Source organism: Gavialis gangeticus, unplaced genomic scaffold, assembly GCF_001723915.1.
Source record: "Gavialis gangeticus isolate Ggan-Ray unplaced genomic scaffold, GavGan_comp1, whole genome shotgun sequence".
Classification (NCBI taxonomy): domain Eukaryota; kingdom Metazoa; phylum Chordata; order Crocodylia; family Gavialidae; genus Gavialis; species Gavialis gangeticus.
In genome coordinates this window covers 502,743-517,315 of record NW_017729007.1, presented here as the reverse complement: position 1 = coordinate 517,315, position 14,573 = coordinate 502,743, and the positions used below count along the sequence as shown (strand labels likewise).

The 14,573-nt window shown below is 42.2% G+C and overlaps 1 protein-coding gene across 2 annotated transcripts in view; it reads right to left on the bottom strand.

Annotated features, from left to right (window-relative positions):
• Positions 1 to 14,573, bottom strand: part of PTPN3 (protein tyrosine phosphatase, non-receptor type 3) — a 303,867-nt gene that overhangs the window by 34,678 nt on the left and 254,616 nt on the right. For both annotated transcript variants that reach the window (XM_019509251.1, XM_019509252.1), the window contains 2 exons: positions 4,579 to 4,724; positions 3,404 to 3,539 (listed from right to left, as the gene is read on the bottom strand). In XM_019509251.1, the coding sequence (XP_019364796.1) occupies positions 3,404 to 3,539; positions 4,579 to 4,724 (282 nt within the window). The remainder of the gene's footprint in view (positions 1 to 3,403; positions 3,540 to 4,578; positions 4,725 to 14,573) is intronic.

Genomic DNA, 14,573 nt, shown 5'->3' with positions numbered 1-14,573 from the left:
GTGAGAACAGACAGAACTGGCTGGCCAAAGGGATTAGGCTGAGGGAATTTAGAAGTGGAACTGAGGGCTGACAAATAACCAGGGATGAGAACTGATGTGAAGCTAGAATAAGAGATTGGAAGACTAGGAGACACTACCGGGAATTGACAATGTGAGCAGTGGGGGAAGTGGTAGATGAACTGGACTGCTGGATATGAGATACAGGAAAAAAAACAAACAAATGAACAGAGAGCGAGGAAGAGATAGGAGTGATTGGGCAAGACAGGTTGCAGGTAAGGAGCTTTGGAGTTGAAGTAGGGAGAAATGTGGAATGGCGACACAAAGAGCAATGTGACTAGGGACGTGTGTAGACGAAATGGGGGCCCTAAATTGAAGTGGTGGGTTTTTAAAAACACCGCTTCAATTTAGGGCCAAGTAAACCCCCGTGTTGTGCACACATCTGTGCACTTACCTGCCTCTCTGGTGGCAGGAAGGGGAGGACAAGCTGCTGGAGGTGTCCCTGAGTTGCGGGGTGCCTGGTGCTTCCCGCCATGGCAGCCGCACCCCCCTCCCCCCTACAGGCAGCACCTGCCCGCTTGGGGTGGTCCCACAGGCACCACAGCTGCGGGGAGAAGCACCAGGCCCCTTGCAGCCCAGGGACCGAACACTGAGATCTAAGCTGCAATATCATCCAGGAAGTCGAACGTAAGTCCAGCACTTAGAGCAGTCTCTCCATTTCTTTTGTCTCTGCCTGTTTTCCCAGGCTGCTGCCAGGCTATCTGCACAGGCTTCCTGCTGAGCCCATGAGCTGCAGAGCCCAGTGCTTTGCTCCACGGCTGTAGGGCAGCAAACAAACTCCTCAGAGAACTTTTTGTTTGCTACGCCCCAAGTCATTTAAGGCGCATTATGCTGCTGAATTTGCTACAGCAGCTGGAATTACTGTGCAGTACACCGCTGACATGTGCAAACACCAACACCATTAAAGTGGTGCAAAAGCATTTAACCCACTTTAAAATGTTGTGCACACATGCCCCTCGTTTCATCTACACATGGCCTAGGAGTCTGGAGAAGGGAAATTAGAACTCAGTGGGAAAGGAGACTGTATCAGAAACCTGATGATTGGAAATTGTACTGGTAAGAAAATGAGAATGGGACTGGGATGAAGAAGAAGTGGTGGGTGGAGAGTCTGGACTAGTGATGCAGTAGAAGTCGATTAGTGTGTATTTTTCTGAGTCTCCTCATTCTTCTATCTGCCAGTATCTGTGAAAAATCACTGATAAAGTATCCCATTCTCTACTTACATTGCTATCACAAACTCTAGCACTTTAGATGCTAGCTGATGGTAATGATGCCATATTATGAAATTTGTTTTTACAATTTGCTTTAAAAAAACTCCAAGGATATCCAATACAAAAAGAAAATATATTCATAGATTATTCAGACTCCAAAGTCAAATATTTCAAAAGTAGAAAACGGCAGCATTCATGAAGTTGGTACAAATTTAAGCTGACACTCCTGTACACAGGCATTAACATGATATCTTCATTTGCAATAGCACATACAATTTTTTCACACAGGGGCTGTACCTCACGCAATGGAGGCTATTTTATTTATGATCAGCTAATCAACATTTTTGTTTTCTCCATGTTCAGTTTGGCCATATACCTTCTTTATTGTAGAATATTCAAATCCTACTCAGAAAATTGAATTTATTTCTTCATGGGCTTTTCTGTAGCGCTCATCACTACAGGCCTACTACTCATGAATAATAACGAATTTCTTTTCACAACCCTCCTGTGGGATGAGAAGAGACTGTCATCTCCAATTTACAAGTGGGAACTGAGGCACAGACAGTTGAAAGTCAAAAGCCTCCTAATTTTACATACCCAATTAGAAATACCTAGGACATGATTTTTCAGACCATTTATAGGCACTATAATTATTATTATTTTTTACTATATTTAACATTTTGAACTTTTTATGTTCAAAGCACACCTTCTGAATTCAAGCTGATGCTTGGCACTTCTACAAATAAGGATCACAAGTTGGGTATCCAGCAAAGGAGGGATCACAAATCAGTGATCACCTTTAAAAAGTTTGGTTTAAGGTCATATTTGCACAGCATCCTATAGAAGTCTGTGGCACAGGCAAGAAGAGTCTAATTGCAAGCAACTTAACCCAGAAGCCACTCTTTCTCCTCCTGCATTCCTCTCCCCCTCATTCACAGTACAGCTTCAAACTTCAGCAAAAATACAAACAAAGATCCTCCAGACAACATGTACCCTCACTTCACAACCCTGATTCATCCCCAGAGCAGGTCCATACTGTGCTTGCTAAAGGAAACAGGGATCCTGCGGGGGAAAAAATGTTATTTGACCATGTAACTAAAGAAGAAAAGAAAAAGAACATATTACATTTTCACAGACAGCCTTAATTTCTGGCATTTCCTCACTTCCGAGTGCCTTACTTTACACCTCTAATAATATTTTTTTAATATAGTCCTTTTTGTGCATGTAACAGAATGAGTCCGGTGAATCACACTGCCTGCTCTTAAGTTCGTTCACTTGTTAAAAACTAGAGTCTTGCTCCTTCCCTAATTACCTCCTCCTTCCTCTGGCTCAGATGTGAACTGTGAAGCATTTTCTAAGATGTTTTTTTCCCCAAGAGCTAAAGTGCCATGTTTGCCAATTTCACCCTGTTTTCTCCGGTTTGCTCCAAGACACTTAGAAAGGCTTGGTGTCTTTGATGTCATTCTAATATTCATCACCAATATATTTAATCTAATGGTCCCCATCCTGCACCTAATATACATCTATATTTTCAATGCCAAATCTCTCTGGACTGGCTGTATCTTAAATAATCTCTGCTGCTAACTCACTCAGTCTTTTCAACCCTGACTCTGCATTTGATTCTTGCCCCTCCAACACTGGACCTGTGGCAGTCATTGTTTTCTTAGAATTTGAGCTCTCTCATCTGAAAGCCAATTCCCTCTTCTGCCCCACAAATACAGCCACTCCCTTCCAATCAGTCTATAATTTTTTTCTTTTGTCTTTGGCTAATGAGAGGCTCCATCATGCTTTTTAGGAAGGGTGAAATCTAATTTCAGAACAAACTTTTTTAATTTTAAATTGTTGTGAACAGTATCTTTCATTAAAAAGAGAGTCAATTCTGACTCAGTTCAATCTGATCCACTATTTGTGAGCCTTTAAAGGCAATGCAGGAAATTAAAGACTTTCAGAAGCAAAATACATAATTCACGAAAAGCCCTATTCCATCAGCTTAATGAAGTTTATTATAGAATGCAATATAAAAATCATTAAAGAACATTAAGAAAGCAGTTTTGTGTAAAGAACTAGTACTCCTCCGTATTGAAAATTGGACATATAGCATGCATGATGAAATAAAGAGTCTCTCCTTCACTTACTGATGTTTGCACCATCATAGCTCGCTGATCTCGCATTTTTCTTACAATATCCAGTGGATAAACAGGTTGGTTTCTTTCAATTAAACACAGGGCTGTTTCCATAGTGACCAACACACCAGTGCGACCTATTCCAGCACTGCAAATATAACAAGAAAAGAACACAGAAAATCAGATATTTGCAATGAACCAGAATCATATTACAGGCATAAACTGCAAGGCTTTAAAGTACCCTTAAGAAGTAAGACACACTTTTAAAAAGATAAGTTATACAACATGTATTTTAGAAGAATTACAAAGAAAATAATTTCTGATCAGTAAAAGTAAGTTCTTAAAAACAAACAAACAAAGCAGTTTAAATAATGTTTTTTTTAAATTTTAACTGTGGGGAAATGTGACCCATATCGGTGCTGCAGACTTGAATGAAAAGTTAAAATAAGAATAACCTGTGTTTGAGTGGTACTGGAATGGCAGAAACAAAGTAGAAGTTAATATCAGTTCTGACGTAATATCACTATCATACAGCTGTAAACTGGAGCATAAATTGTTTATTACTTTCTACATCATGTTTTTGAGACAGCCACACACCCTCTGGGTGCAGGCTTGGAAGGGACAGTGAGGGAAGAGGGGAAAGGGATCTCCCCTGGGGATGAGGAAAGGGAGTGAGAATGGAAAGAGATTTCTTATATCTGGATGTAAATCATAATTGGGAAGCGTGTTTGGGTTTGGACATACAGTTTGCTTTCACAGGTGTTAATCAGGCAAGGTGAGAGGTGGAATTTTCAAGTTTTGGGGGCTGTTTTTGGAGTCTATTTTAGTTTCCTATATGTGGGTTCTTTGTCTGTTATTGTAAGCCACCGAGTCTTTTGGACAGGGTGGGATATACATGTAAATCTAAATCATCATCTGATGGTCAAACAATTGTTCAATTTCAACAGTAGGCTTTAGTTATGTAGGAGACAAGGGGAATAAGAAGGAGCCCATCCTTTACATACCAGTTTTTGTCTTCACTGATAAACAGTAACTTGCTTTTTTCTATAGTCTTACAATTTTTTTCACCATCATTCAAAGAATCTGCTGCAATGAAAATGCATTGAGAAATACTTTTTTTCTACAAGAGAGCTGGAATTCAGAACCTGTAGGGCAGCATTCAGTGTAACAGAAATTTAAATGAGTACCTGCAGTGAACAAGGACTGGCTCATTCTTTACTCTTTTTGGTCTCATACAGTTCACAAACTCCAAGAAGTCTGTGGAGTCATCAGGAACACCATGATCAGGCCAAGCAACATACTGGAGATGGGTAACTATGTGTTCTTGCTCTGTCTGAAATAAAAGAATAGTGTCATCACACTATTTAATTAGAAAATTCTGTGTTAAGGTCCCTTTAATGAAACTGATTAGCTTGTATTGTGACAAACCTACCTAGGTTGATTTTATACACACATTATACAGATTATGCAAAAAACTACAGGATTTTCCAACCAATTTGTTTTTTCATATTTAAAAAATAACAAGTTTATAGAGAAACTACATGATGCAACAGCATGCAATTTCTAGTTTCATAATTCATGAAAAGATGGCACCTGCAGTAGAACAGCCTCCATCATCAACAACACACTGAAATGTTCATAAAGAACTAGGGCTAGAAGGGACCTCCGTAGGTCATCTTATCATTATGGAACCAATGGAAAAAGTATGCCCACAAAAAACAAACAAACAAACAAAAAAAATCAATCCTCACTCCCTGGACAGTCATAGGTCTTTACTAACAACACTGACTGAGTACAACCTTTCTTTCTTACTGTGCTGTAATCTCACTAAATCACACTAGACAGTATAGTTGCAGACCAGTTCTAAATCTGTTTTTACCCTTCATCCTCATCTGTTTCACACACTTATGAAAAGGTAGAAATGTTAAACAATATATACATTTATAGATTTAGGCAGACAAAGCTTACAAATTAGTATTTGCTAACTTAAATTCTTAGCTGAGGAAAAGTTTTACACAGCATGTAGATATTTCACAAAAAACTATGAAATAATGATATTTATACTACCAAAGGAAGCACCTTATTCAGTAGGGGTGTGCAATGTGGGCCGTATTTGATTCAGTCCAATTTGGGGGAAAGGGATTTGATTTGTTGATTCAGATCAATGTCCCAATTTGATTTGGCTGAATCCAAATCTGAGGATTCGATTCTGATTCGGAGAATCAGTGATTCAGCCATAGACACAGCTTTAAATGTTTTTTCTATGTACCTTGAAGTACCAGGCGTTGGTCATGAATGCTGAAATGGTAGGGTGGGTGGAGCATCCCACATGAACGGGGATGGGGGGGAGGTGGGAGGCAGCTCGGCAATCAGCCTCAGGGGGACCCTGGGTGCCCCCCCAGGCCCAGGAGGCACCAGCCGCTGAGCTGGAGGGCAGCAGGATCTCCCGTGCGCTCCACAGTGGACCCAGAAATAGACCGGAAGTGTTTCTGGTCCATTTCTGCGTCCACCATGGAGTGAGCTGGGGACCTCCGCCTGCCGTGCTCCCATGGGACGCTCCATCCAAAATCTCAGCGTTCACAAGCTGCCTAGTATGTTGAGGTATGTAGAAAAAGCATTTAAAGCTGTGTTTATGTCCAAATCATCAACTCTCTCCAAATCGATTTGGAGGGTTCCAATTCCATTTGAAGAGATTAAAGGGTCTCTTGATTTGATTCGGATTCAGAGATTCGGCCGCTGAATCTCCATGAAATCGAATCAGCAACCAAAGCTTCTCACAGCCCTATTATTCAGCATAATGAAAGTGTAATTAGTTTTGGGATTCTATTGTATGAACAGCATTTTTTCATTTAACTGTATCACATCTCAGAACCTTCCATTGGTTTACATGCTATTGATTCTCATAACACAAGAGGAACTCCTCAAACACATTTAAATGGGTTTTAGTCACTGGACATTTGTTCAGTTGTCAAACATGTACAGGGAATAACTTGAAAACCACAGCTTCATAATATTATCTTGGTCCACAGCACCACTCTCACAGCACACACATGGGTAAAATAAAAACTTTGCCCTCAAAACCAACACCTCCACCCCCTCCCTCCTTAACAGTGCCCATCCACCACTCTCCCCACCTACCAACAATAAAAAACCCACTTACAAGAAGCAAACTATATACAAGAGACAAACTATGTACATATTGAAAACTATTTACAACACTTTGGCTGTTCAAGCCCAGACTGGGGGACCATGGAGGCAGAACCTAGGACAGGTGCCCAGCCCCTAGATGTTCTCTGCGGGTCTGGGGACTGCAGCGACTCCAGCACATGGAGGCCTCATGCGGGGCTGGGTCTTTGGTTGCATGGTGTGGGGCACTGCAGTGGGACCAGGCCCAGGCAGGTGGCAGCAGGTCCAGGACGGGGGCCAGGCCAGGGGGTCTGGCAGGCAGGAGGCACCCTAGGACCTCCTACCAGGGCCAGATGGGGCCTGCTGCCAGGTGGCAGCCAGGACTAAGGGGCCCTGCAGGGCCGTGGATAGGGGCCAGGCAGCAGGGGACATGTACATGCCCATCAGGGCTAGGAGGAGTTCCATGGACTGGCAGTCAGCATCCTCGTGCTCCAGGCACTTCCACTCCAGGGCCTCCACGCAGGCCAAGTGGCCCTGCTGCACTTGGTTCCATGCCTCCACCTTCCAGACCTGCTCCCATGCTTCCCATGCCTGCTCCCACATTTCTTCTGTCACTGCCACCAGCTGCTGGAGCAGCAGCCACTGGACTGGACTGCTCCAGAGGTGGGTGGTGGTGACCCTAACATGGGATCCCCCCTGGGGCTGGTGGGCTCTCCCCCATCTCGAGATGTTGGCTCTGCAGAGGCAAGAGACAGAAGTCGAATCAGTGACCAAAGTATCAGAATCAGACAGAAGTCAAAATCAGCGACAGAGGCTGCACCAGCGACAGAAGTATTTTGTGAGAGTCTGAGACATTTCAGAGACAAGATGTTCTGTATCAGGGGCTGTGCACTGCCTGGCCTCAGAGAGGGGATCAGCTATGCGTTGATGCCCAGGGACCATGGTAAGTTGGCTGGGCAGGCCTGGGCCCTGGCAGCCTCTGGCCGAGCCCCCCACCCCTCCTTGCTCCCCTGGGGCTGGCAGCTGGCTGGGTGCTGGATGCAGGCAGCCTGCCTCCCCTGCCCCCTTCCCAGGGCAGGCCAGACGAGGCTGCTGGAAGCACCTGCTGCTGTGGCTGCGGACCCCTGCTCCCCACACCGCCCTAGAGGCGAACAGCTCTACTGCAGTGCTACCTAGACCACGGCACCCGGGCTTGGGGCTCCCAGACAACTGGGGTGAGGGGCTGACTGCACCTGTGCCCTCTTCACAGGGGACCTCTCCAAGGAGGCCTCTTGGAGGTGCTGCACCTGGGGAGGAAGAACCGGCAGCATACCTACAGGCTGGGAAACTCCTCTCTCATCAGTGCAGAGGCAGAAAAGGATCTTGGAATCATTATTGATGAAAAAATGAACAAGGGCCGACAGTGTGGGGACGCGGTCAGGAAGGCCAGCCATACCTCGTCATGCATCCACAGATGCATCTTGAGCAGGTCCAAGGAGGTGATCCTCCCCCTCTATGCAACACTGGTCAGGTCACAGCTGGAGTACTGTGTCCAGTTCTGGGTGCCGCACTTCAGGAGGGATGTGGACAACATGGAGAGGGTCCAGAGGAGGGCCACTCGCATGATCAGGGGGCAGCAGGGCAGGCCCTACGAGGAGAGGCTATGAGACCTGAACCTGTTCAGCCTTCACAAGAGAAGACTGAGGGAGGATCTAGTGGCTGTTTACAAACTAGTCAGGGGGGACCAGGGGGGACCACCAGGCATTAGGGGAGTCCCTTTTCCCCCCCCGAGCACTACCAGGAGTGACAAGAAATAACGGTCACAAGCTGGCAGAGGATAGATTTAAGCTAGGTATCAGGAGGCTTGGTGATTAGCTTAAATTCGTCATTTTAAATGTGCATTAAGGGCATGCATGTGTTGATGCATGCTCTTGACACACACTGAATTAGGCTAATGTGCATTAATGTGCCTCCTGTAGACGTGCCCTTTGTGTAACTTTTTAAAACCTATTTTTCAGTGATTTGGGGAATTGTATTGTGGTCGACTGGCCAAACTGGAAAATAATAAGTGGTTATGCTCCCAAGCATTGTTTTGTGGGCCGTGAACACTTGTAATGCTTTAAATGGCCACAAAAAAGGAAAAAAATACAGGCATCATTCAAACTGTTGGAAGTGCAATAAAGGTAGCAGATCCATAACAGAACTGTTTCTCTTTCAAAGACATCTTTTTTATAGCAGGATATTTTGTAGCACCGTGTATAATACTTGTCTAGTTAAACGTAAAGCTATAGGGCATCCTTTGGACCTTCAGCATCGCACAGTCCTCCATGCTCCCTCCCTCCCTCTTAGAGGGGAGGAGGGTGGGAAAGCAGATGGGTCTTTGGCAGCCCACTGTGGTACATTACATAGTTAACCCTGTTGCAAAACACAAGGCACAAAGCCTGGTTTACCATAGGTAAGGTAGGGGACATAGCAGCCAATATCTTGTGGCTGCAAAGGTTGTGAAAATATGTTCAAGAAATCCAAGGAAAAGGGCCATGCTACCTGCTACAGAGGAAGGCAAAAAACCCCCACAGTCTGTACCAATCTGACCCCAACCATGGGGCAAAATTGTTTCTTGACCCCAAATATGGTGATCAGTCCAAACCTGAGCAGAGGGGCAAGACTCTTTAACCCCAAACCTCCAGATTCAAGTCCCAGGAGGTACATCGGCATACTCAAGTCAAAATCTTCAGCATTGGCTGCAGCCAACACCCAATGCTTCCAAAAGGGAAAACAAAACAAAGCAAAGCAATGTAAAACAAAGCAAAGAACAAATTCAACAAATTACATGTAGTAAGAGGAAGGGGGGGAAAATGCTCTTTCAACCCCATGTGGTAACCAGTGAATTCCAGACACATGGGAAAAACCCATAGTAGAGCACAGACATAGCTACTCCTAGACAAATGTTTGTCCAACCTCTTCTTGAATACCTCCAGTGATGGAGATTCAACAACTTCTCTAAGGCAGTCTATTCCACTTCCTCACTCTTTTAATGGTGAAGTTTTTCTTGATATCCAATCTAAACCTCAACTTCAAGCCACTGGTCTGTGTTCTGTCTTCTGCAGAGAATGATAAAGAGATATTTTCCCTCTTCTTTATGGCAGCCCTTCAAGTATCTGAAGGCTGCTATCATGTCCCCTCTTAAGCACCTTTTCTGCAAACTGAACATGCCTACAAGTATTTCTTTCAGCCTCTCCTTGTATGACCTGCCTTCTAAGCCCTTTATCTTTTTTTATTGCCCACCCTTAACCCTCTATAATTTCTCCATGTCCTTTTAAAAATGTGAAATTCAAACCTGCACACAATACTCTAGATGAGGTCTAACCTGCTCCGAGTAAAGAGGCACTATCACATCCCGTGTTTTGCATCTAATGCTTCTAATGATGCAGCCCAAACCTCATTCACCTTTTGTGGAACTATATCACGCTGCAGTCGTATTGAATCTGTAATCCACCAAGATTCCCAAGATCCTTCTCTGTAGGGCTGTCAAGAATCACTCATTTTGTATTTGTGTTTTTGGTTATACTTCCTGAGGTCTTCATTTGTAAGCATTGAAGTTTATCCTACTAGCTTCAGCCCAGCTTTCCAATCAGCCAGAATCCTTCTGAAATACATTCTTGTTCTCTGATACTTGCTATCCTTCTCAATTCAGTGCATCTGCAAAGTTGTTCAAGAAGGTTTCTATACCAGCATCTAAACCATTAATAAACAGCAGACATTGGCTAGGACAGATCCTTGTAGGACTCTAGTTGAAATCTCCAGCCATTCTGACATGGATCCATTTATAAGTACACCTTGCTTGTGGCTATCAAGCCAGTTGTCTATCCACCTTACAAGTTTTGTCAGGCCCACACTTCTCCAGGTTGTTTATAAGGTCACATGAAACTTTGTCAAAAGTTCAGCTGTACTGAAGTCCTGATATACTACATGTATTACATTCCCTTCATCCACCCAAGCAGCTATTTTGTTAAAGATCAAGTTTGTCTGTCACAATTTGCTCTTAGTAAATCCTTACTTGCTATCAGTCTTTCCTCATCCAGATGGTTGCACTGGAATATCTGTATACCCCCATAGCACGCAGTTTTTGTAGTGATAAAGTGCTATGGCACCACAAACATCTGTCCACACCCATGGTGTCAAAATGATGTGCCATGTCCAAGAGACTAAAAAAATCTTCACAATGCTCTCTGTCTTCTAAGTTTTCAGCAACAGCACAATAGTGATATTGACACTTAAATATTAGCTGCCATCATTACTCAGTTTGAAACAAATGGGGAAAATTCACACTGCTGTCACACTTGGGATGACATCACTTCATTAATTTTCACTCGTTTTCTAGAAGTGTGACATTTTCCTGGGTGGCAACACATAACTCCTTTATGCTAATGCAAAGTAGGTGTTCTAATAAGACATGGCTCAAAACCACCTCAGCTTCCTGATCTGCCCAACTCTGAAGATACTGTCAGCTTGCCCTGCCCATTTGCAAGGCAGACAGATAATCCAACATCCCTAGATTTCATTTCCAGCCATAAAATGTCTATGGCCTAACAAAGATCTATTTGATGCCAAAGGAGTAGGATCCATGCAGTTCACCTGCTGGGCAGAAGCTATCCCACTATTATTTATCCTTTTTATCCAAGGAATATGAAATGCAAGGTGCAGAACAGCCAATAGCGGCAGGAACCAGAACCCAGGTCCCCCTCCCTTCCAAGACAGCAACCACCACACTGTGCCATCTTTCCTCTAGCTTGCTCTCTTTCTCTTGACCCAACATATCTTCCCTTTCTGGCTGCCCAGTAGACCAGTTTCAACAGGAGGGATGGAGAGTGTTCTGAGCAATGCCCAGCCCATGCCCTGATGGTTAAAACACTTTGCTGAGAGGTGGGTAACAGGGAAGGCCTTGGGTCTTCCATTTCCTGCGCAAACGCTCTAACCACTAGGGTATTTGGGCTAAAAGCTGGAAAGACCCTCCTCTTCTGTTTCAATTTCCACAAGCTACACATGTACCTGGATCACCTTATTCCCATCACAGAAATAGAACCCTAACAGTGATGAAGGGCCAACCATTTCAGTTACACGTGTAAATGTGTAACAGCATTTAACTCTAAATGTGCAACTGTGACAATTAACACTAATCAGGTTAACTTCCCAAAAATCACTCTAGGCAAGGAAAGAAAAGTTCCCATACCCAAAAAACTGAACTTTCGGTCTCAGTAAGGATAGATGGATGGGACAGATTGATGTGCCCAGTCATTTGAGATCCCCAGCTCTAAAATGTTGTGGCAGGAAACAGCTTGTTTGGCAATATAACTACTTTCTAGCTCATAAAAATGGCTCTTCTGAACATGACTAAAATACAGTGATCCCAGAAATTAATCCCACACATGGGTATAGGCAGAAGGCAGCTCATAGGAAAAAAACGTTTTAAGTTAAGTTACTTCTGCAAATTTGGGGGTATTCATTCAGTATTTTTCTCAGGAAGATGAGTTATTGCAGCAATTATACATATTGCAATTTCATCTTTTTTGCTCTCATTAAGTGGAGAAAGTAAAGTACATGTGAATCTGAGCACACAGGCTAGATGAAACTCTGATTCATTCTAAAGAAGTCAGAGAATTAGTAGCATGATTTAGATTTCATTTACAATTCCAGTCCGAGTCATAAGGATGAGTGCTAAAGGAACATATCAGGAGAGCAGTCAGTGATGACTATCAACAGCATCAAATATTGCGCTAGGTAATATACGGTAGGATTTGGAGCTTTTTGGGGGGAGGGGGGGAAATAAATGATAAATTTACTCAGGTCAAGTAGAAATGCCTTGAAATGAAAAAAGTACAATTCCTAGTACTTTTAATAGCTCATGGACATCAAACAGCAAATCTGTCTAGAATAAAAGATCCTTCAAGATCCCTTATATCACTGCAATCATCAATTTTCTGTTTTACTTATTTCCAACTTTTGTAAAATATCCCAGGATTCCTCAGGGCTTCAATATTTTTTTCTTTTAACATTTTTCCTTCTCCTCTACATACAATAACTTTTGGCTAAGATTTCCCAAGATGACTGATAATTTTATTATTTTATCACTATAATATAATCATTTGATTTTAAAAATATATCCTCTTTAGTGGACACCTTTTTTGTCAACAAGCCCAAATTCCACTACACTTGAGTAGGATAAAACTCAAGAATAAATTTCACCCTTGCACACACAATACTTTCATCTTTAGTTGCAGTAGCCTGTCACTCCATTTAACTCACACAACCCGGTCCAATTACTTACCAGGGCTTGGGTGTTTCCAAACATTTAGATGCAAAAAATACAACTGGTGAGAACTAACTAAACTGCGTGAGGATGTATGAAAGAAGGAAAGACAAACGCAGGTATCATTCCATTTCAGAAATTCCTGATTTTTTAGTACTTCCAATTTGAATAGTTTAGGATGGCTAAATTAATTTTATTTTGGAAACATTTTTCTCCATTCCTGTGACATCCAGGTGCAGTGATAAATTGTAAATTTTAAAAAGCAGCTCTTTTTTCCTCATTTGCATTGCCATAGTGCACGAAGTCATGCTAAATGGTCCACATTATGATACAAGGGATCATCACAATTAATCACCTCCACTTAGTTATTTATAAAATGTCAACTCTCACTTGTGGTGTACATTGCTCATTATGGCTATAATATAAGCACCTTCTACAGGGTAAAATTAAATCCATCTTTAAACATTTTGGATTCTTTCATTTTTGGTTGAACGATTTATAATTAATAACATTCTTGGCACATGTTTTAAAGTTTTAAAAAGCCTTTTCTGGCATTCACTAGTTTTTAAAAAAAAGAATTCTTCAATCTTTGAAAGTAGTATGTTTTACACCCTCCTTGTTAACATTGTGATATGTTCCATGGTAGAATCTGGTCATGCCCAGATGAAGTCAATAGAGAATGCCCAGAAACTGCAACAATAAAGGATGTGCCATAACAGGAAAGGTTCAATGTAAAAACATAACAAAATTGCCTTCCCCAGGCCTCTCTCTATTTTTCTGCAATATGAACAAAATGAAAATAAATATTCATTCCACACATAAAATACAGCAGGAAGTAATGAACTATACCACCAGTAAGCCATACTCATAATTTCCTTTCCTTGATCTGTTAGTGGTCAGAACCCCGAAAGAGGTTTTAAACCATTTCATGCATTTAGTTTGTTATGTGCTTTTCTTTCACCCTTGCCTCAAGGCTAGATTTCAATCTTTGTCTCAGAATGGGAAGGCAAAGAATTAGTCTACATTTTATCCACGATGCTTAGAGATTAGGAAAGGATACAAATATTTCACGTTTTTCCAGTAGCCATCTGCTGATCTGAGACTACAGACAAGAAAGGAATAAGATAGTGGGACAGAAAAATCCCAAGAAGCCTATGGCTCACCAGCGCTTTTGATTACATACAACTCACACAAAGGTCACAGGCTACATTTAACAGATTTTCCCTATGAGTTAGCTTTCCCTAGAGGCAAATTTGGAATCCATGCCACTTAATTCTAAGCACAACTACTCAGTCTTTTATAGAAATGCTTTCCTACTGGAAATCAAACCTCATGTGATACATAGTTGGAAAGTCTATTTGTCTTCATAAGGACAGATGCAATGATATTCACTTTAGTTCTTGTAATATAATGGTCTGTTTGCTTTCACAGCAGACTTCCTATAGGTTTCAAAGATAGCAACAAAATATCTGTAGCTTCCTGTACAGATTGAAAGCTTTGTAAAGTCTCTCCCTAATCACAAATCATGGTCTTAACAAAAAAACACCCATACACTACATAAATCTTTTGAAATGTATACTGTTTTGTAAGCTGAACTATAGGTAACATGTTGACCACTTCCTGCAACTCCCTATTTTACCTTTAAGCCCCAAATAGCCACTACCTTTTCTTGTAGGGTCAGATTTTTAAAGGTGTTCTGCTGAGATTGCTGGGTACTGAGTGGTTTTCAGTCTTGAAAAAGTACATTAACATCTTCAATCCATTCTTTAC